Source organism: Phyllobates terribilis, unplaced genomic scaffold, assembly GCF_046119375.1.
Source record: "Phyllobates terribilis strain yellow unplaced genomic scaffold, ASM4611937v1 Scaffold_9__5_contigs__length_417890890, whole genome shotgun sequence".
Classification (NCBI taxonomy): Eukaryota; Metazoa; Chordata; class Amphibia; order Anura; family Dendrobatidae; genus Phyllobates; species Phyllobates terribilis.
In genome coordinates, this window is record NW_027362769.1 from 82,179,844 (window position 1) to 82,206,496 (window position 26,653).

General features: G+C 51.2%; 1 protein-coding gene across 5 annotated transcripts in view; it reads left to right on the forward strand.

Annotated features, from left to right (window-relative positions):
• The window catches only part of LOC141161605 (uncharacterized), a 273,682-nt gene that overhangs the window by 233,003 nt on the left and 14,026 nt on the right, over nt 1-26,653 (forward strand). For all 5 annotated transcript variants that reach the window (XM_073646646.1, XM_073646645.1, XM_073646644.1 and 2 more), the window contains one exon: nt 11,116-11,253. In XM_073646646.1, coding sequence (XP_073502747.1) covers nt 11,116-11,253 — 138 coding nt within the window. The remainder of the gene's footprint in view (nt 1-11,115; nt 11,254-26,653) is intronic.

The following is a 26,653-nucleotide window of genomic DNA, read 5'->3' on the forward strand; positions in this document are numbered from 1 at the left end:
GGAAGAGGTGATCGTCAGGACTCAGGAATTCCGGCTGGCGGGGGCACAGCACCTGCGCAGCTGTGTGAGTATGATTCTATGTCTGGTTTGTCGCCCCCAGGGGCTGTTTTGCTAGGGGGAGGGAGTGGTCAGTTTGCAGGGCCATGGGGGAGGTATTTAGGCAGTCCCGGGGGTGCAGAGGTATCGGGGATTAGGGATATCTTGCATAGCATGTCACAGATTTTGCTTGGAATGGAGAGTGGGGCAGCGGGTGGGTCAAGGGCATCCCCCGTAGGAGCCTGGTTGCCAGGCCAGGAGGTGCTGTTGCAACCTACTTGCGTTGCGGTAGGGTCTGCGGCAGGCACAGAGGTAGCATCTACGGGTGTTTCAGTATCGGTTTAGACGGAAAAAGACAAGGGCGATACGGTGAAGCTGGATAATAGGGCAAAGGGTGAGGTGTATGTGTGCTTCGAGGGGCCACTGGGCGCACATTTAAAAAAAGAGGTGAAGGAGAAAATTTGGCGTGATGAATATGTTGAAATTTTCTCCCTCCTTCCCTTTTAAGAAGAGAAGTTTAATTTAGACAAGGGGAGGAAGGATGATAGCAAAAAGGAAGATGAGGTGGCGCTGATCCCTCAGACTTTTGCAAATTGGCTTCAGGCATTTGCTATATTGGCCGGTGTCATTGGGGAAAAGTTTCCTGAAAATTGCTCGGGTTTATTCTGTTACTTAGACGCTATTGGGGAAGCGCATCGTACTTACGGGGGACAAACATGGCTGAGGTATGACGAGCAATTCAGGCAGAGGAAGGCGGTGCGGCCTGAGATTAAGTGGGATCAGAAAGATATTGGCCTTTGGTTAAAAGTGATGGCCCCTGCTAGATACGGGCAGTCCTTTCACGGGAGCAGAGGAAGCGGGAGTCAATCATCGGGACAGGGGGGAGGTAGTCAGGGAGCACAGGGAGGAAAAGAGAAATCGGGAACGTGCTGGCAATTTAATGATGGCCAGTGCAAATATGGGAACGGCTGTAAGTTCAAACATGTTTGTTCCCATTGCAACGGGAGCTCCCATGGGGCTGCAAAATGCTTCAAAAAAGTAAAAGGAAAGATGTCTGTGGGTCTGTGGGTACCGGTCAAGGGGGTGACTCCAGTGAATCTGCTAGGGATGGCCCCCTTTCTAAGTAGATATCCCTGATCAATCGAAGGCCAGGATTATTAGTGATGGTTTTTTGGAGGGTTTCAGGATCCCGCTTCCTGACCATACGGTTCCTTTTTCTGTTAAGAATTTGAGGTCTACTTTGTTGCATCCAGAGGTTGTCAGTGTTAAGTTGGCAAAGGAAGTGGAGTTAGGTCGTATGGCGGGGCCTTTTGATAGTCTACCGGTTGAAGGCGTGATCATTTCTCCTTTGGGGGTAGTGCCCAAGAAGGAGCCGAATAAATTTTGCCTGATCCAGCATTTGTCATACCCAAAAGGTTGTTCTTTCAATGACGGTATCGCGCCAGAATTATGTTTGGTTGAATACACATCATTTGATGCGGTGGTGTCATGGGTTCGTCGGTATGGGTCATTGTTAGCAAAAACTGACATTGAATTAGCTTTTAAGCTACTTCCGGTTCACCCGGCTAGCATTCCGCTATTGGGTTGTTTTTGGAACAAAGGTTATTACCTGGATAGGTGTTTGCCTATGGGTTGTTCGATTTCATGTTCATTGTTTGAAACTTTCAGTACTTTTCTGGATTGGGTGGTCAGGGATGTTGCAGGTGTGCAGTCCTTTATTCATTACCTGGATGACTTTTTGTTCATAGGTCCCCCAGATTCGTTTGTTTGTGGTAATTTGTTAGCAGCTGTGGTGTGGGTTGCGGAACGTTTTGGGGTTTCTTTTGCTAAAGAGAAAACCAAAGGTCCTTGTACTGTATTGAGTTTTTGTGAATACTAATTGATGCAGAATGCATGGAGTGTCGATTGCCCGAGGATAAATTGTTGTTACTCAGGCAGGAGGTTGAGCGAATTGGTAAATTGCATAAGGTGACATTGAAGGAGCTCCAGTTGCTGCTAGGGAGATTGAATTTTGCTTGTAGGATCATGCCTATGGGCAGAATATTTTGTCGTAGGTTGTCAAGGGCAACAGCTGGAGTGCGGGTATTGCATCATTTCATTCGTTTGAGTCGAGAGCATAGGGAGGATTTGTTGGTGTTGAAGTGTTTTTTGGACAATTACAACGGCAGGTCGTTGATTCAGCAGGAGTTTTTGAACAGCTTTGATTGCGAGATTTACACGGACGCGGCAGGCGGTGCTGGCTATGGAGCTTTTTGTAAGGGAAAGTGGAGTGTGGGTAAATGGCCCAATTCGTGGAAAGAGAGGGGTCTAACAAAGAATCTCGCTCTGTTGGAATTATTCCCAATTGTAGTTGCAGTCTCGATTTGGGGTGAGTTCTTTTTGAATCGGAGAGTTAGGTTCCACTGTGATAATATGGGTGTGGTGGCGGTGATTAACAGCTTGTCGGCCTCGTCTCCTCTGGTTATTAAGCTGGTCAGGGAACTGGTACTCCGGTGTTTGGAGTTGAATGCATGGATTTCGGCGGTACATGTGCCAGGTGTCCCAAATTCTATAGCGGATGCTTTGTCTCGTTTCCAGTGGGAGCATTTCCGTGCACTGGCACCAGAGGCAGAAGTCGCAGGAGTGGAATGCCCTTCGCAGTTGTGGCTGCTGATTACGGATGAGCTAGAAGATTGATCCAGGAGTCAGTGGCAAGTTCAACCTGGTCTGCTTACTTTACGAGGCATTGTGGCGAGTATGGCAAAGCTGGGTGTCACATTGGGGGGCGATAGAGAGTGACGAGGATAGCATCTTGGCGGTCTTGTTTTTGGTTTGTAAGGCTGCGGACTTAGGGTGGTCGGCATCTAGAATTAATAAATTTGTTGCTGGGCTTGCATTCAGTTTCAAGTTGCAGGGTTTGACTGATGTTACTAACTCCTTTTTGGTCAAGCAGGCACTTAGAGGTTTTCGAAAAGGTAGCAAGAGTTTGGATAAGCGTAGGCCAGTCACGTTTAGTATGTTGGAAAGGTTAGGTCTTGTTTTGGAAAGGATTTGTTGTTCTACTTTTGAGGCGTTATGTTACGTCATTGCGACAGGTAATTTCTTTCCCATTTCCAGTTTATAGTGGTCCTAAAAAAAGGGGGTGCAGGAGTTGGGCCTTAGCCCGGGTGTTTATGGTTCACATTCCTTTAGGATTGGCGTAGCGTCTGAGGCTCGATAGGCGTGGTTTGGGGGCGTAGGTGATAAAGCGGATTGGAAGGTGGAGTTCGGACCGTTATTTGACGTATGTTCGCCGTTAAATACAGCAGGACTTTGTTCATTTGTGAGTTGTTGAATAGTTTGTAATGCAGTGACTTGCTGGCATTACGGTAATGGTCCAGGATGTGTTTTACCTGACCATGTGCCTTCCCCCTCAGGTGACTGGTCACATGACTGTGACATAGCACAGGTCCTGCGCGCACAGAATGTCTGTCTGATCACATGACTGTGACATCAGCAAGGTCCTGTCAGTATGTGTGTGTGTGCACGGGATGCATATATAAACCCTGCTTGATGGGAGACAGGTGTGTTCGGTGTGAGGCGTGAGGCCTGTGCTCTGTGTGGGACACCATTTGTGAGAGGCCTAGTGAGGCCGAGTGAAGCCTGGCAGCCTGAAAGGCAAAGACTGGATCCTGTGTGGATGCTAGTGGCCTTGGAAGGCAGAGGCTTGAGTAAGAGTCCTGAAAGGCAGAGCCTGGATCCTGTGTGGATGTCAGTGGCCTTTGAGGGAACGACGGCTGGAGACCCCTACCTGGGAAGCCACAAAGCCACAGTGGTGGCGGAGTAATGGACTGAGTCAGCTAAACCCGGCAAAGGTAATACACTACGTTATATGGACATTGCTATGGACATTGCTATATGATTAACTTGCTGAAGGCTGTACCTGGAGCAAGTGGGCTTGTGTGTCACTTGGCTCATGAATATTGTATATATGTGTGTCGGCGTGCCACTGAGTTGGACCTGGTTCATATGCGGTTTATGAAGTAATAAACTGTGGAGCATTGTTTAAAAAACGGAAAGATATTGCACGTGTGCGTTGATTGTCGCAGCGAAGCGAGTATCCCCCATTATGATGACTAGGGCTGCCTTACAAGTTGTTGAATATGCTTGTTTATTATTCTTTTAGGTGGCATTCCCTGGTTATGTGGCGCCCTGCTATGCACTGGTGCCACAGATCCCAGAGGGGTGCATGGATGGATTCCTCCACAAGAGGCCCTCATAGCATTCACACACCTCCACCTTCCACCTCAGACCACCAGAGGGAGCCCGTTAGGGATATAAATAGGGAAGGTGGAGCTAGGCAGTAGAGTCTGAAGTTCCTGCAGAAGATGAGCCTGAGAGAGGTCAGTCTGCAGTGGAGCTCAATCTGCAGTCTTGAGAACAGTTTCCTCAGGGGACAGAGGTAGTACCAGTCCCTCTAGAGAGAGTTCAGACTCATAGAGCTCAGACTAGTGAGCCAACGGCGCGCCGACGCCATAAGAGCGGTGAAGAGTAGCGAGGCCTACTGCCCGTGTGAAGCCTAGTGAGGGCCCCGAGCGCGGCCGAAGGCAAGTGGAGTAAGCAAGCTACATAGGGGGCAGAGGAGCTTAGCCAGCTCACCCCAAGACCATATACCGGACACGGGGTCCGTGTCTGCAGGGATCTCTACGACCAGCAGAAACAACCGGAACCCCTGGCGAACTACATGTCCCAGGAACACCAGAAGCTGACCGTTATCCCAGGGTCAGGAATCACAGAGGCCCAAAAGACAGGGAGTGTGATCTCCAACAGAAGGCCCTACCACCAGGTCAGCCGGTGCAAGACAGAGACCAAGTTAGGCCTAGCTTCAGGCAGGTCATAAACTTATCAGGAAAAGGCAAGAAACAGGAGGCCCCACACCCGCTCACTGGGGAGAGTCCTGAAATGCACCCTTCACCCTGAAGTACCCTGGATCGTGCCTGAAACACCACCAGTAAAGGTACTGAAGTGAACTGTTGTGAGTGTGCCTATTCTTCTTCTGACCCGGCTGGGTCCCCTCTGTCCTGCATCCCTTTCTCTATGCTGCCCTGAGGCCCCGCTCCACCTGTGGGTAGCCGCACCAACTAAGCTTCCTGATCACCGGCCTTAGAGGACTGTAGCAGCGCTGGTGATCCTCAACAGACACCATGGGTGGCGTCACGAACAATTTCCCCTATCCCACTTACTTTCCCCATTATTCCTAGCTTTTAAGAGTGACCCCAGGGTACGGGCCCGGGAGCCAGCCACCGCGACGTCCCCCAGATCTAACAACAAGGTCCGGGCGCCGAGTCGTCCCCATCCCCTGGGCGCGTCAGTTAGCTTCGATTTTCGGACATTCGTATGTGCATTGGGGGCGCTGCGTGCTGACGTAAGGCGTGACGGTAGGCAATTGGGCTTTCCGAGGGTACAAGTGGTTATAAGGTGGCTAGGTTTTAGGGGGATGGTATGGAGCCGGTTTTGTCGGAGTTTCACAAAGCGGCAAGATTGGACAGAACACCGGATATCCTGGTTGTGCATTTGGGAGGGAACGACTTGGGGGCAAGGCCCATGAGAGAGTTAATTCGGGATATCCGTTTTGATTTTCTGAGATTGTGGACTTCGCTCCCGGGGGTTCTGACTGTTTGGTCAGATATAGTGCCCAGGAAGAAATGGCGGGCGGTCAGATAAGAAAAAAGGTATAAATAGAGCAAGAGTAAAATTAAATAGGGCCGTGTCCAGCTTTGTGTCAAGGAATGGTGGGATAAGTGTTAGGCACTTTGAGTTGGAATCGGGGGTTGGTAGTTTTTGGTTAAAGGACGGTGTTCATCTCAACGCTATCGGTATCGATCTTTGGGCCCTTGCAATACAGGAGGGGATTGAAAGGGCGTTGGTGGCTTTGGGGCACTCACGAGCCTAAGGTTTCAGGGCTGTTTGTGGTTGGCAGGGGGTGGGGTTCTTGGAGTTGGTACCGAATTGTCGGTGGAAGGAATTGAGTGGGGGGTGATCTGGCAGACAGTTCTGGGCTCTGAACGGGGTTTTACCTCGGGAGCATTTAGTTGGTTGGTCTTTCACGGAATGTGGAAGTTTTGGTGCCCTCGAGCTGGTGGTGCACGGCTGAGGGTAACATGGCGGTTGATTTTTATAGTTAATTTAAAGCCAGATCTATTAGCTCCAAGAACCCTCCCTCCATATATATATATATATATATATATTTATTTCATTGTTATTTTGATTGTTATTTGTTGCTTGTTAATAAACGCCCGCTGTGGCCAAATTTATCCAACGAATAACAGGTTGTAGCGTCTTTATTTTAGGAAAGGGATCATGGGATCACTGTGACGCGCCCCCAGGGCCATGGGGTACTCGGCAGCCGGGGCCCTGATTGCCGGGGGATATCACAGTGGCTGGCCCGGTCCATGGCCCAGGGCTGTCAGTCAAAAAGGGGGATATGTATATATGGGGATTTGGGAAAGTTCGTGACGCCACCTGTGGTGTCTGGTGAGGATCACCAGCGCTGTAACAGTCCTCTGAGGCAGATGTTAAGGCAGTTTGTGATGGAACGGCTCCCCACAGGTGGAGCGGGCCTCAGGGCAGAGTAAGTGGATGGTGGTTGCGCTGGGCATTGTAGTGCAGGGAGGGAATGATGGCGCGGATGAAATAATTGGACAGAGGCGGTGCGGTGCAGTCATCTGTGTCTTTACTCACAGTTCTTAAGGCAGTCCACAGGTGCACTGTACAGGTTAAGGCCTCGCTTGTCACGCTGCATTCACCGGACAGGGGTTCAATCCTTCCTCAGGCAACTTGGGAATACCTGGCAGAACCCCACTTTCTCGTGTTCCTATTTTGACCGTCATCACACTAGGTCCTTCTCCCTCCGGCCCTGCGCTGCCCACTCTCAGTCCTGTTTGGGTACTCTGAAGTCCCTCCTGTCCGTCGGAGTTACACAGACTTGCTTGACCCTCAGGGGACTAGAATGCGGCTGTGATCCCTCTGTCTTCTGACAGATGCGGGGCATACGGGTGCCGTCCTGCACGCGCCATACCCCCTGGGATCCTTTCTTAGAACGGAGCCTACTCTCTGCTCCCCTCCTGGGCCTCCTGACCTGGCCCTACTTGTGGAGCAGATATCCTAATGAGACTCTGCCCCCGGACTGTTCTTCTGAACTGTCCCTAGCTGTTCTTCTGAACTGCTCCCTAGAACTGACCTGCCACCGTAAGATGGCTTCCCTATATATACTCCTACTAAAGTGCTCCCTCTAACTACTTCCTCCACCCACACCCACTACTGGTTCCCCCTACCTTTGGGTTCCCCCCACTCCAGCCAGGGTCAGGGCTCAGCAGCTGCGCTCTGCATATTGCCCCTACAGCCGGCCTGGAGCAGTGTAGTGTTGGATGCAGGTGTTTGGGGTTTCGTGCAGCACTCCCTCCTTACCTGAGTGAAGAGAGATACCACACCTCTGGGTGAGGTGCAGTACCTCTGTGGCGACTGAACCCTCAGGGTCGCCACATTCCCCCCCGGCAAAAGACAGCACGTCCGAGGGCTGGAACAAAGCAAAACAGGGATATATTGACATGCAAAATTTTAAGATGCATCTGCATATAAGACCATAAAAACATTTCTTCCCTTTATGGGAGGCACATCACTTCAACATTACAGGTTACATTTTTCAGAATATTATAAAACTTTCTTAAATAACATCTTTCTTTTCTATAAGTGCAACTGGTAGCAGCATGAGGGACCCATCCACAAACCCTCAACGTAGGCCCTGGGAGTGGCTGCAGGTCATAGGTGATCCTGGAGTTGGACCACGGCTTCTGCCACGCCAAACAGGTTTTTGTTCTGTGGTCATGGTTATTACCATAAAACCAATAGGGTGCACTTTAAGAAGTGCTGAACTATTTACAATTTTAACGTCCAGCTGTTCACAGTCCCCAGCCTGTATACCCTGACGGTTAATGATATAAACTTGCACTCAAAACATTATTTTCAACTTTAACTATTACACCCTTTGGGGTGACTATTTAAACAATGTTCAGTCCCACTTGTTGGCTCAATAGTGGGGACCCCGCCTGGGGTACTCTTCATTCTTCCCTGACCCAGCCAGGTCACGAGGGACTTCCTGCAGGGGTGTGTCCTCGCTGACACGATACACATGCAGGGCGTACCAGCCACGATCACCATGGTGCCGGGTGAACGTGACGCGGCCTCCCGGATACAGGTTCCTGTCGGGATGGCCTTCCTCCAACTTGTGCTCCACATCCCGCCGGTTGACAAATATGTCCCTCTCAAAGTCAGAACTGCGGATAAAGCCCCACCCAACCTTCAGGTTGAATTTGTCTATGAGGCCTTCCTCACGGGGGCTGTGGTGGGCTGACTCTGCCTGGCGGACTTACGCCTTGGCGGCTTTGTCTCGGGCCTCCAGGCGCTCACTGCATGCTTGTCGCGCACGTCGCTCCCTCTCCAGTTGCCGGAGCTCCCGCCTGCAGAATTCTTTCCTCTGTAGGGCGGCTGCCTCGATTTCTTGCGAGAACCCCATCAGATCCGCCCCCCCCCGGTTGTTCCAGCATAACTCTTCTCCACCGGGGCAGGCAACTCGGGGCGCTGGTATTGGGAGGAGCGGGCACGGCTGCTGGTCCTCAAACCGGGTGGACCAATCAAAGACCGGCGCGCCGTATATCCACTCTGGTGCCGGAGGCGGAGGTGGCGGGAGGGCTTCCAGCAGTAGGCCCTCAGCTTCAGCGCCCGGGAGTCGAGGTCCCGGGAGGGCACTATATGGGGGATCCTCTGGTTCAGCGCCCGGGGGTGGAGGTTCCGGGCTGCACAGCTGTTCCAGCCAGGGTACGGCGGCATACGGCAAAGGCTGGGGGAAGAGGCCCAGGAGCAGGTCGGCGCTGGCAGCGCCCGGGACTGGGGATTCTCTCCTACCTGCTCCTGTACTCCATACGGCCTCCTGGTTCTCTGCGGGCTCCGCCGGGGCTGGGGTGCGGCTGCTGGCATCAGGTGTCACTTTCCGCCGTGCCGCCAACTTTTCCAGCAGCTCGCTTCTCCACCTTGCGACCGCTGCTTGCTGGGCTTGCTCCCCCTGTTGGCCCAGCTCGAGGAACTCGCTCTGGAGGAACTCCACGTCCTCCGGGGACAATTTCTCCACTTCTCCCTCTATCGTGAGGGGGGTCACTTGATGCTGCGGCAGGCCAGAGGCGGAGGCTGGACTTTTGCTTCCTTCCATTCTGGCTGCCGGGTGCGGTCTGGCTAGACGGGTTGAGACCACACCCTGTCTCCATTCCTTCTCTCCATCTCCTCTCATCTTTTGGGGGCGGTCCCATGGCAATCTGCTGTCGGTCACTCCCTGTGACGGCCTCCCTGCCTTGATGGACACATCTATGCAGACAGTCACTGTTGCAAGGGGCAGGGTATGCTTTTGGCGCCATTCTGGGACCCGGGCCACGATGGGAGGTTCCATATTGTTGTCTTTGATCACTAACATAATGGTGCCCGTTCTTCTGGGGCGGGCGCCACATTCAGAAACATCATACAATTCTTTAGGCACACTTCACCCGTCGGTACGGGCTGGTCACGCATCCTGTTCGTGACCCCAGAAGATGACGCGCCCCCAGGGCCGTGAGGTACTCGGCAGCCGGGCCCTTGATTGCCGGGGGATATCACAGTGGCTGGCCCGGTCCGTGGCCCAGGGCGGTCACTCAAAAAGGGGGATATGTATATATGGGGATTTGGGAAAGTTCGTGACGCCACCTGTGGTGTCTGGTGAGGACCAGCAGCACTGCAACAGTCCTCTGAGGCAGATGTTAGGGCAGCTTGTGATGAAACGGCTCCCCACAGGTGGAGCAGGCCTCAGGGCAGAGTAAGTGGATGGTGGTTGCGCTGGGCTTTGTAGTGCAGGGAGGAAATGATGGCGCGGACGAAATAATTGGACAGAGGCGGTGCGGTGCAGTCATCCTTGTCTTTACTCACAGTTCTTAAGGCAGTCCACAGGTGCACTGTAAAGGTTAAGGCCTCGCGCGTTGCGCTGCGTTCACCGGGCAGGGGTTCAATCCTTCCTCAGGCGACTTGGGAATACCTGGCAGAATCCACTTTCTCGTGTTCCTATTTTGACCGTCGTCACACTAGGTCCTTCTCCCTCCTGCCCTGCGCTGCCCACTCTCAGTCCTGTTCGGGTACTCTGAAGTCCCTCCTGTCCGTCGGAGTTACACAGACTTGCTTGACCCTCAGGGGACTAGAATGTGGCTGCGATCCCTCTGTCTTCTGACAGATGCGGGGCGTACGGGTGCCGTCCTGCATGCGCTGTACCCCCTGGGATCCTTTCTTAGAACAGAGCATACTCCCTGCTCCCCTCCTGGGCCTCCTGACCTGGCCCTACTTGTGGAGCAGATCTCCTAATGAGACTCTGCCCCCGGACTGTTCTTCTGAACTGTCCCGAGCTCTTCTTCTGAACTGCTCCCTAGAACTGACCTGCCACCGTAAGATGGCTTCCCTATATATACTCCTACTAAAGTGCTCCCTCTAACTACTTTCTCCACCCACACCCACTACTGGTTCCCCCTACCTTTGGGTTCCCCCCACTCCAGCCAGGGTCAGGGCTCAGCAGCTGCGCTCTGCATATTACCCCTCCAGCCGGCCTGGAGCAGTGTAGTGTTGGATGCAGGTGTTTGGGGTTCCGTGCAGCACACCACACCTCTGGGAGAGGTGCAGTACCTCTGTGGTGACTGAACCCTCAGGGGCGCTACACCTGGGTATGATGGGAAATGGGAAGCCGTCAGGTAAGAAACCATATTGGCCGTAACAGGTCATGTAAAAAAAAACACCCATATTTTACGTAGCATTTTTTATGCATCGAGACATGTTTTTGGGGTAAAAATTTCTACTGCAAATATTAATCGTCAGCACATAAAAGTCACCATCTGCTGAGCATCTACTGAATGAAGCAATAAGCTGAGACCAAGTTTTCTCACCCAAAGCCAAAACACACTCTGTTCTTACTACTGTTGTTTTACCATGTTGATTAAAATATTTAACTTTGTGTCTTTTGAGAGATAAAATATATCACAAGCACCTATTCTTCTCTTCCAGAATCACAGATATACCGGTCAAGATTCAACTGTCAATTCCAGAAATCATTGGATTCATTCAGTCAGTTGTTCTGTTTCAGAAAATCAAAGAAAAAGACGAGAAAAGAGCAGAGCAATTTCTAACAGATACTGAAAAAAGGTGCAGTATAATTAGATTACCTATACTAAAGAAGTAACAAGGGAGGAATAACAAATATTCCTTATAATACACTTTTCAGAGACTAGAAATATTAAATGTATAATGTGAACTCTAAAGATACTGAAGTAAAAAAAAATCACTTACCCTGAGTTTAGGCACTGACTACATTTTAGACCTGTAGTGATAACAGAAAATTATATTAAAGGGGTTGTTTGGGTCTGACATAGAATCAGGCATCAATATGAGATTATTGGGGGGCTGACAGACGTCACCTCACTAATCAGCTGATATATGCTCTGGAAGTGATCTAAAGGGGCATTTACACTGCAAGATAATCATGAACAAGTAATGTTAAAAACACTTGATTCACAACTATACTGCAAAATAAACAGGCTGCCGATCACTCGAACAAGCTCATTCACTGGGTGAAAATGAACTCTTGTGCAGAGCAAAAGATCATCTTGGCAATGCATCGCCCTGTGTAAACAGAAATCGTGCTTCCAAGAGTCATAGTAGAGTAACCAAAATGAGCGATCTAATATAGATTGCTCATTGCTCATGCTTTACTTTGGTCTGCTTATGTAAACAGGCATTCAAAAGACCGCCGATTGGTAACAGTTTACCTATCCCGATCTGTCGTCATATTGTAAAGTACCCCAGCGAGGTAGTCGTGGGCGAGCTGTGGCCCCTGCTCGCCATGGCACCCTACAGACAAGGTGTGTCCTCCCTCTGATGTGCTGCAGTGTATGTGGTGCTTTCTACTTACTTCAGACCAGCCGGTCGCGTCTGTCTCCAGGCATTTCTCTTCTGGAACCAGGGCAGCAATAAATTCATAGGACACGAGATTCATAACCATAACTGGGACTTTACTTGGGGAGGAGGAATATGTACAATATTTACAGGCAGATATGGCTGGTTACCAATACTACAGCCCACAAGGAAACATCTTAGCAATAAGGCATTTATTCACATATTATGCCTAACCAAAGGACTGGGTTCTCCTTTACTCTACTGGGCTGGATTATCACAGCTAACCTCTTAACTGGACCTAAGTGCAGCCCAGAGAGATCTAACTATCTTGAACATTCACTTTTAACTCTTTCAGTGCCAGAGGGAAGCTACGCCCTTCCCCACTACTACAATATTGTACCACCAGTCAGTCTTTTGTAAAAGGACCTTTAAAGATGTATCGAGTGACACCCTACAGCTCTGTACATTGTTTAGTAGCCGCTGTCAAGAACTGCCGTTTTATTTGCCATTCATCACTATATCCGTGTTCGACAACCCTTTAATCGCAGTAGTTACTTTGCTGTGGTAGATTCTCATAGATTCATGTACTTTCTTTCAAGGAATACAATGGGGTGTCAGGGTGTAGTTCTGGGATTATAATCAGGTATTACAGAGCCAGGCTCTTAATGTTGGTAACAAGTCTATTTATTTATTTTACTCACTTGCATAGTACCATTAATTCTATAGAACTTTACTGACTTCATCACTATTCCCATTGGGTATCACAATCCAACCTAAATTCCCTATCAGTATGTCTTTGGAATGTGGGAGGAAACCAAAGAACCTTGAGGAAACCCACCCAAATACATGGAGACTATACAAACTCCTTGCAAACATTATCCTTGGTGGGATTTGATCCCAGGACCCCAGCACTGCAAGTCTAAACACTGTGCCACCCTGTTGCATGATACCTGGTGTGACATGCAGAAGTAGTGCTATTGCTTCAAAAGCATCCAGCAACTGTTAGAGTTAACACAATGACAGGAGACAGAAAGTGTCGTGCTTCAGAAGCATCCAGCAACTAGAGTGTTAACACAGTCACAGGAGACAGGAAGTGGTTACCACAGCCCCAGGGGAATTGTGGTGTTTGTATGATCTGTATCTCACAGAAGCGCATGGGAAGTGAACAGGATTCAGATCAGGAGTGAAGATAAACACAGGTCAGATAATACTCTGCACTGTTAGCTCAGGAAGTTTATAGGGCAGAAAGATAAGGACTGGAAGGAATTGTGTCACAGGGATCATCTCCCTCATCAAACCCTCCCCCCTCCATCTCCATGCAGGATAAAGAATGCTGTGCACTATTGTATCCTTGTGAAGTAAAAGCCTGTGGTTGTGTATGCATAGACGTGTGCTGCAAAAAGATCTAATCTGTGTTGAATTATGCTACTGAAGAGACTGACGTTACTGTGCCTGCTTTAATAGACTGTACTGTGGAGAAACCTATTATAAAAAGAAAGAGATGCAACATAAAGGGATCTCAATACAAAAGATAATTTTATTTTTATTATACAAGCGAGCCACAACACAAACAATTAAAAACAAATAAAACCCAAAAACAGCATGTCAAATAGCCCAAGATCAGGCTAAGACACCTCTAAACCACCCTGCTAAAAAGGACATAGGAGAGTGAACAATCACATAGGTATATGGTAATTAGTGAATATATGAGTATACCATGTGGTTCCAAAAGAACCTCTAAAGTGCTAATGCGTATATGTAAACATATTGGTTAGCTGCCATTGAAAAAAAGTGCTAAGTCCTCTAATAGGGAAATTGCGCATGAAAAGGTTTTGTAACATGCACAATGCTGGTACCACCTTATTCAGAGGCCCTGCAAGCACTATAAAGATGAATGGCAATTGCAAGTCAAAGTGACATGCTTGCCAAAGACAATGCTGAACCATGCATTCAAATAATATATTCGTGTGCACAGCAACAGCTGCCAGAGTAACGCAAGCACAAAGTAAACAGAGTTAAACAATCATACTGAACCTATGTCCATAGCAGAATTCATGGGTGGATAGAGGATGGTAACCCCACGTGTATCGCCATAAAAGATGGCTTCATCAGGGGAAGAGGATGCTGTGAAGCCTGTTGCTTCCAAAGAGTTAAATGGTACTGGCCATACTTGTTTAAACTCCACTGTTCAACTGTTTGTAACATCCCTGGCGGCGTGCTTGCATAGTGCACCACCTCCCAGTATGCAAGACCGCAATCCTACCTGTCAGTCCAGCCTGCAAACCGTGCTCTCTTGACTGACTGCTTAGGGCGGCGGCCCGGTTACTTCCTGATTCTTATAGCTGCTGTGGGCGCACCCCTAATGCTTCTACAGCCTATTGCTGTGAGTCACTGTATACTAAAACCCCTTCCACCCAGTAGGAGGTGCCTGAGCAGCACCTTCACTCAGTTTGTCTTTGCAACTGAATTGCCAGGTCCTGTCCTGTTATCTCTGACTTCTAGTCTGTTTCCGCCTCTCTGGGGGCTGCATTCCCAGACCTGTTACCTGTGACTTCTAGTCTGTTTCTGCCTCTCTGGGGGCTGCATTCCCAGACCTGTTACCTGTGACTTCTAGCCTGTTTGTCTGCCATTCTGGGGGCCGTATACCCAGACTCGCTCCTGTATCTTGTTGCAGTGTCAGTTCCTGTCTGAACACTCTCCTAGCCTGTTTGTCTCTGAGTCCATACCTTCCCTTTCCCTGCAGTATCTGAACCTGCACCTAACTCCTACTCGCTGTCTCTGTACTTCTGTTGTGAGTTTAGAGTCCACTCGCTACTTCATTGCTAGTACCTTGTGTGTATCTGGTTCTGCTTGTCCTTTCCAGTCTGTTCTGTGTGAACAGAGCCCTGTCTACTCTGCTCTGCCTTGTTCACCGCTCCGGCGGTTTCGCTCTGCTCTGCCTTGCTCACCGCTCCGGCGGTTACTTCCTGCTCTGCCTTGCTCACCGCTTCGGCGGTTCCTCTCTGCTCTTCCTTGCTCACCGCTCTGGCGGTTCCTTCCTGCTCTGCCCTGCTCACCGCTCCGGCGGTTGCTTCCTGCTCTGCCTTGCTCACCGCTCCGGTGGTTCCTTCCTGCTCTGCCTTGCTCACCGCTCCGGCGGTTCCTTCCTGCTCTGCCTTGCTCACCGCTCTGGCGGTTCCGCTCTGCTCTGTCTTGCTCACCGCTCCGGCGGTTCCTCTCTGCTCTGCCCTGCTCACCGCTCCGGCGGTTCCTCTCTGCTCTGCCTTGCTCACCGCTCCGGCGGTTTCGCCCTGCTCTGCCTTGCTCACCGCTCCGGCGGTATCTCTCTGCTCTGCCTTGCCCACCGCTCCAGCGGTTCCTGTCTGCTCTGCTTGTCTACCGCATCTGCGGTTCTGAATCCCAGTATCCTCCTGTCTGCACTCCAGCCGTGTCTGCAAATACCCACCTATCTGTGTGCCAGCCTAACCTGCTTGTTCCTGCATTCCCCGGTGTGGGTCAACAACTGTGACCGGGGTCTGACCTGGAGTCGCACCTGGTCCCTCTGCTCGGTTCCTCCTTGGTTCACGGAGTCGTTAGCCGCCGTGTGACCTTGGTCGGATCGGGTAGATACTTAGTTACGCCCCTCCAGGCACTCCTCGGTTCATGGTACAGTGGGATCACTAATCACGCTCACGCCAGTCAGTCCGGGCATGAGCGTAACAGTTTGCTCATGCCATGGTTCCCGTTGAGCCCCACGGCCTTTCGCTTTCAGAGACATTTTGAATCCTTGTCTAACGAATACGTGCACCAAGAAAATTTTTTTTTTTCTCAAGCTATGGCCCAGTCGATTTATGCACCAGCCCAAATGGATCTATCAGCACTCGTTCCTGCGGATCCACCACGGTACTATGGGGATCCAAAACGAAGCCGTGCATTTGTGGAGCAATGCATGCTGCATTTCAAGTTCTATGCTCACTATTTTCCTACAGATCGGGTTAAAGTGGCATTTATGATGTCCTACCTAGCAGGTGATGCCTTGAAATGGATCACCCCCCCTATGGGAAGCATGGGATCCTATCATCTTTGACCTGCAGGCCTTCCTGGTGGCCTTTCTAATGGTCTTCGATGACCCTAATCCTGAAGCCTCTGCTAAAGCTTCCTTCCCAATATCCTGGAGCAGCCCTGATGGGTAATGTGTGTGGGTAGCCTACCAGTCCTTCAGCCCGAAGAGACTGCGGCCCACCCAGAATCCACACAGGATGACTATGCTCCACAGAATACTTCTCTTCCCAACCTCAAGAGACAGTCCAGACGTGCAAGGCGTAGAGGTAAACCGTCACGCCAGGTTCTGTCTTCCCAAAGACCTCCTGTTCCCCAGCCTGTAGAGGCAGCTTTCCGCACAGAAACCATGAAGGATGACTATGTTCGTCAGGCAAAGCAGAAGCCAGAACTCAGTCACAAAATCGGATTGCGATCCCGCTGCGGTGGTCTGGGACCCACTGACGGTCTTTGTCCAGCGTACTTCTGTTGTGAGTTTAGAGTCCACTCGTACTTCGTTGCTAGTAACTTGTGTCTATCTGGTTCTGCTTGTCCCTTCCAGTCTGTTCTGTGTGAACAGAGCCCTGTCCTCTCTGCTCTGCCTTGTTCACCACTCCGGCGGTTTTGCTCTGCTCTGCCTTGCTCACCGCTCCGGCGTTCCTTCCTGCTCTGCCTTGCTCACCGCTCCAGCGGTTCCTTCCTGCTCTGCCTTGTTCACCGCTCCGGCGGTTCCTCTCTGCTCTGCCTTGCTCACCGCTCCAGCAGTTCCTTCCTGCTCTGCCTTGCTCACCGCTCCGGCGGTTCCTCTCTGCTCTGCCTTGCTCACCGCTCCGGCGGTTCCTCCCTGCTCTGCCTTGTTCACCGCTCCGGTGGTTCCGCTCTGCTCTGCCTTGCTCACCGCTCCGGCGGTTCCTTCCTGCTCTGCCTTGCTCACCGCTCCAGCAGTTCCTCTCTGCTCTTCCTTGATCACCGCTCTGGCGGTTCCTTCCTGCTCTGCCTTGCTCACCACTCTGGCGGTTCCTTCCTGCTCTGCCTTGCTCACCGCTCCAGCGGTTCCTTCCTGATCTGCCTTGCTCACCACTCCAGTGGTTCCTTCCTGCTCTGCCTTGCTCACCGCTCCTGCGGTTCATTCCTGCTCTGCCTTGCTCACCGCTCTGGCAGTTCCGCTCTGCCTTGCTCACCGCTCCGGCGTTTCCGCTCTGCTCTGTCTTGCTCACCGCTCCGGCGGTTCCTCTCTGCTCTGCCTTGCTCACCGCTCCGGCGGTTCCTCTCTGCTCTGCCTTGCTCACTGCTCCGGCAGTTTCGCCATGCTCTGCCTTGCTCACCGCTCCGGCGGTATCTCTCTGCTCTGCCTTGCCCACCGCTCCAGCGGTTCCTCTCTGCTCTGCTTGTCTACCGCATCTGCGGTTCTGTTCCTGAATCCCAGTCTGTACTGAACCCTATCCTGCCTGCGCTCCAACCTGCTAGTACCCCCCTGTCTGCATACCAGCCTTGCTTGCCAGTATCCTCCTGTCTGCACTCCAGCTGTGTCTGCCAATACCCACCTATCTGTGTGCCAGCCTAACCTGCTTGTTCCTGCATTCCCCGGTGTGGGTCAACAACTGTGACCGGGGTCTGACCTGGAGTCGCACATGGTCCCTCTGCTCGGTTCCTCCTTGGTTCATGGAGTCGTTAGCCGCCGTGCGACCTTGGTCGGATCGGGTAGATACTTAGTTACGCCCCTCCAGGCACTCCTCAGTTCATGGTACAGTGGGATCACTAATCACGCTTACGCCAGTCAGTCCGGGCGCGAGCGTAACAGACTTCTTGTCCATTTCCGCCTTCTCTTGGGGCTGTATACCCATGCCTGTTATCTCTGACTTCTAGTCTGTCCCGCCACTCTGGGGGCTGTATACCCAGGCTCGTTCTTGTATCTCATTGCAGTAGCAGTTCCTGTCTGAACTGTATCTTCGCCTGTTACCTGTTTGTCTCTATGTCTGTACCTTCCCTTTCCCTGCAGTATCTGAACCTTCACCTAACTCCAACTCGTTGTCTCTGTACTTCTGTTTGTGAGTTTTGTGTCCACTCGCTACTTCATAGAAATTACCTTGTGTGTATCTGGTTCTGCTTGTCCCTTTTCCCTTCCTCGGTATCTTCCTGTATTTTCCAGTCTGTTCCATGTGAACAGAGCCCTGTCCTCTCTGCCTTGTCCACCGCACCTGCGGTTTCGCTCCGCTCTGTCTTGCCCACCGCTCCGGCGGTTTTTCTCTGCTCTGACTTGCCCACCGCTCCGGCGGTTTCCCTCTGCTCTGCCTTACCCACCACTCTGGCGGTTTCTCTCTGCTATGACTTGCCCATCGCTCCAGCGGCTTCTTTCTGCTCTGACTTGCCCAACGCTTCGGCGGCTTCTCTCTGCTCAGCCTTGCTCACCGCACCAGCGGTTTCTCTCTGCTCTGACTTGCCCACTGCTCCGGCGGCTTCTCTCTGCTTTGACTTGCCCACCGCTCCAGTGGCTTCTCTCTGCTCTGCCTTGCTCACCGCACCAGCGGTTTCTGTCTGCTCTGACTTGCCCACTGCTCCGGCGGCTTCTCTCTGCTCTGCCTTGCCCCACCGCTCCGGCGGCTTCTCTCTGCTCTGCCTTGCTCACCGCACCAGCGGTTTCTCTCTGCTCTGACTTGCCCACCGCTCCGGCGGCTTCTCTCTGCTCTGCCTTGTCCACCTCTCCGGCGGTTCCGCTCTGCTCTGCCTTGCCCACCGCATCTGCGGTTGTCGCTCCGCTCTGCTTGCTCACCCCACCAGCAGTTCCTCTCTGCTCTGCCTTGTCCTCCACTCCGGCGGTTTCGCTTTACTCTGCTTGTCTACCGCATCTGCGGCTCTGTACCTGTCTCCCAGTCTGTACTGGACCCTATCCAGCCTGCGCTCCTACCTGCTAGTACCTCCCTATCTGCATACCAGCCGTGCTTGCCAGTGCCTACCTGTCTGCATACCAGCCGTGCTTGTCAGTGCCCACTTGTCTGCATACCAGCCGTACTTGCCAATACCCACCTGCCTGTATGCCAGTCTAACCTGCCTGTTCCTGCATTCCCCGGTGTGGGTCAACAACTGTGACCGGGGTCTGACTTAGAATCTCACCTGGTCCCTCTGCTCGGTTCCTCCTTGGTCCACGGAGTCGACTAAGCCACCGTGCGACCTTGGTCGGATCGGGTTGATACTTAGTTACGCCCCTCCAGGCACTCCTCGGTTCATGGTACAGTGGGATCACTAATCACGCTCACGCCAGTCAGTCCAGGCGTGAGCGTAACACTGTTTATGAAGACTCTTGTCAGATGTGTCTGGTCAGCAAGTGAGTTCATCGAGTGCCTGAAAGAAGCTGCAGCATTGGTCGCCCTGAGTAACGGTTCCCCCAGGATTCCAAAGAATTCATGTAACCTGTCTCGCCCCTATCTGAACCTAGCGGCATGTGTGTAACACTGGTACTATCAAAATAAAATAATTAGTTAGCAAAACATTTACTTGTTTAATACAAAACCCTCACCCTAAAAAAAAGGTAACATTTGGAATGTCCTGAGAAGGAGGGGAACGTTGCCATTCATGGTGGACACCAATACACTTGGGAACCACCTGTCATGCTAGGTATGGTAACAACCCAGTGTACGAAGATGGGAAAAGGGGGGAAGCCCAGCAACTAGGGAAAGGGGGAGTGGAGACCCCCAAGCAAATCTAACAACACCCTGACTGCCCTATCCTCCCTAAATAGGTTCAGCACCTATCGCCGAGCAGGATACCTTAGCCCTGGCTGACCTTACAGCTAGGCCCTAGGTGGAGGGGGAGGGGTGAGCACTAGTCAGCCCCACTGCAACTAAAGACAAACAAGGGAAACATACAAGGGGATACACTTAGCTTTGAGAAGACACCAGAGAGTTAACGAATAGTGTTGAGCGAGCACTAAAATGCTCGGGTGCTCGAAGCTCGGGCCGAGCTCGCCGTGATACTCGGGTGATCGACCCGAGCTTCGAGCCCAATGTTAGTCTATGGGAGACCCGAGCATTTTTGCGGCGGCACCCCCGGCAGTCTTTTAAAAGCCTAACAAGTGCCAAAAACGATAGTGACAGTGCTCAAATGACATGGGGACAGCATGGGGATCGCCCCAGGAAGCATTTCTGACCCCCAGGTCACTGCTATCAACAACGTGGTCAGAGGTGTGAAGCCACTTTTAAGGGCTCACAATAAAACGTTCAAAAACGAAACTGAAACTGCTTTCCTGTGAAATATGTTAAAGAAGTTCCTTTCCAGGGTAAAGACTTGTGTATAAGGTAAAATAAATAACCAAAAAAAGATACTCCTCCACACCTTGGGCTATGTTCACAAGTAGCATTTTTTATGAGTTTTTGCACTTTTGTATTGCTTTCAACCGTGACAATTGCATTCACCGGGAAATGTAATTTTAACATTTTACAACTTTATCTGGCCATGTGCTGTGTGACACATGCATACAGTGCTGAAATGACATGGGAACAGCATGGGGAAGACCCCTGGAAGCATCTCTGACACCCAGGTCACTGCCTAAAAGTGTGCCCATCAGAAGTCATCCTTGCCGCATCAGAAGATGCAGACTTGAAACTATCCCCGTGCAAGTCCTTGTCCCAGGGCAGTGTTCAATTGTACCTCCCCCATTCCTTGCAATGCAAGCGCAAATATGCCGCCAACCACCCACCCACTCACCCGCTGGCTGCAATACTATGCTGCTAGCTTGCACTTGAAATGAGGCCTTTTAGTTTGGAGGAGGCCGAAGCTGGCCACTACCTCATGGCTGCTTGGCAGTGAGGTATCCATACTCAGTCCCCAGCCACCCGGCGGCTGGGTGTCCACGTTCGGTCCCCAGCCGCCAGGGGGTGGCTGGGTGTCCATACTCGGTCCCCAGCCACACCGCGGCCGGGTGTCCACACACGGTCCCCAGCCGCCTGGGGGCAGCCAGGTGTGCATAAACGGTCCCCAGCTGCCCCTATTTCTCCTGCCTGCTTTAGGGCAGCATTGGACGAGCCCACCAGAGAACCAGACTCCTCCGGTGGGCCCTGGCTTCTCCATCAGGGGAGTTGAGAGTGCCAAGGTGAGGAGCATGATGATGATGATAGAAGTTAGCATCTGCTTTGTTTTCTTGGAATGCAAGCGTAAGTGTGCAGCCTGCCACCCACCCACCCCCAGGCTGCAATACCATACTGCTAGCTTGCACTTGAAATGGGGCCTTTTAGTTTGGAGGAGGCCGAAGCTGGCCACTACCTCATGGCTGCTTCGGCAGCGAGGTATCCATACTCAGTCCCCAGCCGCCCCTGTTTGTCCTGGTGTGCCTTATACATAAGATTAAGCGCGCATACCAAAACATTACCTGTGCCCTCCCCAGTGCATTTAGTGGGAAGAACAGCCTATTCCGCTGTAGTGTGAGCATGCCAAACCCCTGTTCATGGTACATGTGAAGATGCCTCCCACCCTGCACCTGTCGTTGCAGACTTGCAACTATCCCCGTTCAAGTCCTTGTCCCAGGACAGTGTTCAATTGTACCTCTCCCATTCCTTGCAATGCAAGCGCAAGTATGCAGCCTGCCACCCACCCACCCCCAGGCTGCAACACCATACTGCTTGCTTGCACTTGAAATTGGACCTTTTAGTTTTGAGGAAGCGGAATCTGGCCACCACGTCATGGCTGCATTGGCGGCCTGGTATCCACACTCGGTCCCCAGCCACCAGGGGGCGGCCGGGAGTCCATACTCGGACCCCAGCCGTCCCGCGGCCGGGTGTCCACACACGGTCCCCAGCCGTCTGGGGGCAGCCGGGTGTCCATAAACGGTCCCCAGCCGCCCCTATTTCTCCTGTCAACTTCCCCCTACACACTTTTCTTAGCCCGGCCTGCTTTAGGGCAGCATTGAACGAGCCCACCAGAGAACCAGACTCCTCCGGTGGGCCCTGGCTTCTCCATCAGGGGAGTTGACAGTGCCAAGGTGAGGAGCATGATGATGATGATAGAAGTTAGCATCTGCTTTGCTTTCTTGGAATGCAAGCGCATGTATGTAGTAGCAGCTAGGTCAGAGTTTTGGCGCATATCCTTCCTCCTCCGAGGATTGCTGGATGTTTTCCTGCTACTATCCCAGTTCTATGACTCCCGTTAAAACAAAGCTTCAGGTGATAAATAATGGATGAGGTGGTGGCAAAGGAGAAAGAGCAGGAGGAACAGGGACTATTCACATCAATATCAGGCCAGTCAACCACATATGTCTTGTAGGATATGTTTCTGTAACAAAAGGAGCTGTTCGGCTACACAGTTATAGGGCATACAGTGAGTGCAATGCCTACCAAAAATTTCGAGGCACTCCAATGCCCCTTGGAAATGACATGGAGGTCAGAGGGCCTTAACTAAACCGTTTTTTCCATTTATAGCAACTGGGTCTCCTGTACACTGTTGGCCTAAGCAGTGAATGTAAGGCTTTCCAAAAATTGTGAGGAACTGCAATGCCCTTTGAAACAGACGTGGATTACAGCGTACTAAAAAACTTCTACCCATTATTGGGGAGTGGGTCTCCCTTAGTTTTCGCCTTTGAATTGAAAAGCAAAAGCTGATTAAAATTTGGAGGAAGAGTCGTGGAGGTTAGAGGTAATTAAAAACAACATTTCAATGCCCATTGGAAGAGCTGTGGAGTCCAGAGTGGCTTAAGAAGACGCTTTTAATGCCCCTTTGAAGAGACGTGGAGATCACAGTAGCTTAACAAGACGGTTGTAATGCCCCATGGAAGAGACGTGGAGATCCCAATAGCTTAACAAGATGGTTTGAATGCCCCTTGGAAAACTGGTGGAGGTCACAGTAGCTTAACAAGACGCTTTTAATGCCCCTCAGATGAGACGTGGAGGTCGCAAGAGCTTAACAAGATGCTTTTAATGCCCCTCAGAAGAGACATGGAGGACCCAGTAGCTTAACAAGACGGTTTTAATGCCCCTTGGAAAAGTGGTGGAGGTCACAGTAGCTTAACAAGACGCTTTTAATGCCCCTCAGAAGAGACGTGGACATCCCAGTAGCTTAACAAGTCAGTTTTAATGCCTCTCGGAAAAGTGGTGGAGGTTACAGTAGCTTAACAAGACACTTTTAATGCCCCTCAGAAGAGGCGTGGAGGTCCCAGTAGCTTAACAAGACGGTTTTAATGCCCCTCGGAAAAGTGGTGGAGGTCGCAGTAGCTTAACAAGACGGTATTAATGGCCCTTACAAGAGCCATACAGTACAGCATCTTAAAAACATTATTCCCATTATTGGGGAGTGGGTCTCCCATAGTGTTTGCTTATGCCTTCCAAGCAAAAGCTGCCAAAAATTAGGACGGAGGAACTTGCAATGCCCCTTACAAGAGCCATGCCGTACAGCATATTACAAACATTAATCACATTATTGGGGAGTGGGTCTCCCATAGTCTTTGCTTATGCCTTCCAAGCAAAAGTTGCCAAAAATTAGGACGGAGGAACTTGCAATGCCCCTTACAAAAGCCATGCAGTACAGCATATTACAAACATTATTCCCATTATTGGGAAGTGGGTCTCCCATAGTCTTTGCTTATGCCTTCCAAGCAAAAGCTGCCAAAAATTAGGATGGAGGAACTTGCAATGCCCCTTACAAGAGCCATGCCGTACAGCATATTACAAACATTATTCCCATTATTGGGGAGTGGGTCTCCCACATTCTTTTCTTATGCCTTCCAAACAAAAGCTGCCAAAAATTAGGACGGAGGAACTTGCAATGCCCTTACAAGAGCTATGCAGTACAGCATATTACAAACATTATTCCCATTATTGGGGAGTGGGTCTCCCATAGTCTTTGCTTATGCCTTCCAAGCAAAGCAGCCAAAAATTAGGACGAAGGAACTTGCAATGCCCCTTACAAGAGCCATGCAGTACAGCATATTACAAACATTATTCGTATTATTGGGGAGTGGGTCTCCCATAGTCTTTGCTTATGCCTTCCAAGCAAAAGTTGCCAAAAATTAGGACAGAGGAACTTTCAATAATGGCAACACGGACCACGGTCACCCTGGTGGTATAGTGGTGGTGGAGGCTGAGGATAAGGAGAAGAACATAAAACAGCCAAAATGAGGAAGCGTATACCCATGTGTGGGTGTGAAGCGGTGCATGTGAATCCACCTCCCGAAATAACACAGTGGATTTGACTTTATGTTACTCTGCTGTCATTTGGTGGTTATGAGAAGTCTGGCCCAATCCAGCCCTTGTTCATTTTGATAAGGGTCTGACGCGCCCCCTGGGCCGTGTGTGCACGTGTGTGGGTTACCCGGAGCCGGGTCTCTGGGGGTTGTAGTCTCCGTGGCGGCAAACCGGTCCTGTGGCTCAGGGTGGTCAAACCAGTGGCAGTCTTTATAGGGTTTTTGTGGTTTAATGTCCGACTACACCACCCGTGGATTGCGGTCAGGGTGTACCGCCGCTGCGAGGCAGTCCGCTGAGGCTGGTGTGGTGTGCGCAGCTAAAGATGGGATAACTCCCCACGGGAAGAGTATGGCCTCAGGGCAGGGAATGTGGATGATGGGAGTGATTGTGCACGGGCGTCCCAGTACTAGTAGTGCTGTATGCGGTGAGAAAGCAGGAACGACTCAGAGTCTTTGCAGTGCAGTTCAGGGTCTTTACTGATGATATTAAGGCAGACCCTCCCGGGAGTACTGGCTAGCATAAGGGGCCTGGTCAGTCTGTGAGCAAGCAGGAGTTCCCCTGGCCAGGTGGAGTTGTAGGCCTCCCCGTCTATCTGCACTCTTCCTGGCTACCTTGCTGTAAGCGAGTGGAAGTAGCCCACGTCCCTGAGTATACCGTGTGGTGCTCACCCATATGGCTGTTGACTTGGGCCTTCTGATAGCCTCCGCTCCTCGATGGCGGTGCTGGTCCCTTCCTTGTGACTGAGCCTCTGGGCTTCTATGGCCAGAGGACCTGGAATCCCCTGCCGGCTGGTTTCTGCTGCTGGACTTAGAGGTTCCCACAGCCTCGGACTCCGGTGTCCGGTACTTAGATTCTTCTGCCAGGGCGAACTCTGCTTAGCTCCAGCCCCTGGCACTCAGCTCCTGCTCCTACAGAGCTCCTAGCTGTCTCTTGCCCTCTGTCTGGAACTTCACTCCAGGCTCTGTCTGTCTAACCCCGCCCCAGACCCAGTTTATATAGGGCAGATTCTTCCCCTCCCAGGTCTGGGCAGGAGGTGTTGCATGCTTAAGGGCTCCTGACCAGGAAACCTCCCACTTGCTCTCAGACGTAATATTTCTACTACTGTGGTAACCAGACCCCTGGGGTGCTACATTCCCCCCTAGTAAATTTTAGTACTCCGGGACTAAACACATTTTTAAGAAAACACAAGTACAGGGTATAAACAATAATACAACAACATATGTACAAGAAGCTTTAGTCTTTAGAGGTCACGGCGTGTCCGTAACCGGGTGTCCATGTCACCAAACAAGGTGAAGTCTTGGAACAGAGTAGGGGACCTGTCCAAAGCAAACCCCAAACGTTGGCCCCGGGCGTGGCTGCAAGGCTGAGGCTAGCTACTTTGGGCCACAAGGAGGCCACGCCAGACAGGTTTTTCTCTTCCGCGGCCATCTTCGCAAGAGGCACCAAGGTGCAACTATCTACATTGTAGTTCCGGTTACTCAGCGTCCATAACCTGTCAGTCCAAATAAACCTGAAGGGCAACTAGAGAAACATAATTAGTAACCAGGTAACAAAAACATAAACCTTTTTCAACATTGGCAATTTACAAGCAAATTCACATTATATTTTAGATTCTCCAGCGAGCGGGCATCTGTCCTCTAGTGCTCTTGGTGGACCTACGTAACCCACTATCTGGTTCTGCACTACAGGGTGTAGGAGGTGTTACAGGTAGGTCTGGCAGCTTTCTGCGTACTCTTTGGCTTACTAGGGGCACGGCAGGCTCACTACTAGCAGATGGTTGATTTTCCTGGGCTGCTTGTATGGATTCTTCTGCCTCCTGTGCCGGCTGTTCTTCTGACACTACCTGTTCTTCTGTAGGCCCTTGAGGGACTGGCTGGAGAAAGGTGAGGACGGGTACCACGACTGCATTCTTGATTTGGGTCCAGGACCGGGGAAAGTCTCCGAGTACGGTACTGATCATTTCTTCCCTTTCCTCTGCGGGATGAGGGTTCTCTTGATCTTCGTCAGGACTTTGCAGCTGCTCGGGACACTTTTTCAGGTGGTCTCTGGAAACAATGGCTGTGGTCTCTCCTCTATCCTTACTGATTATACAGACTTTTGGATTGTCATGGCTTGAGGGCAGTACAGTGTACGGGTCCTTCTCCCACTGGTCGTCCAACTTGTGAAGCCGCCTCTTTCTCTTCAAGACCTGCTCTCCAGGTACCAGGGGAACAGCGGGAGCATGCTGGTTATAAGTCTTCTCTTGCCTTTCTCTTGCTTGAGACAGACTCCGCTCGACGCTCTCCTGTACTTTCCGATACTGCTGCTGCCGTTCTGTATCCCAGTCTGCCTCTGGTGAGGTGTCCTCTGGTGTCAGGACTCCCATATCCAGGTCAATAGGCAGCTTACCAGGTCTTGCTCTCATTAGGTCAGCCGGGGTACAGTTGGTGGAACCTACGAGGATGTGATTATATAAGTCCACCAGATCA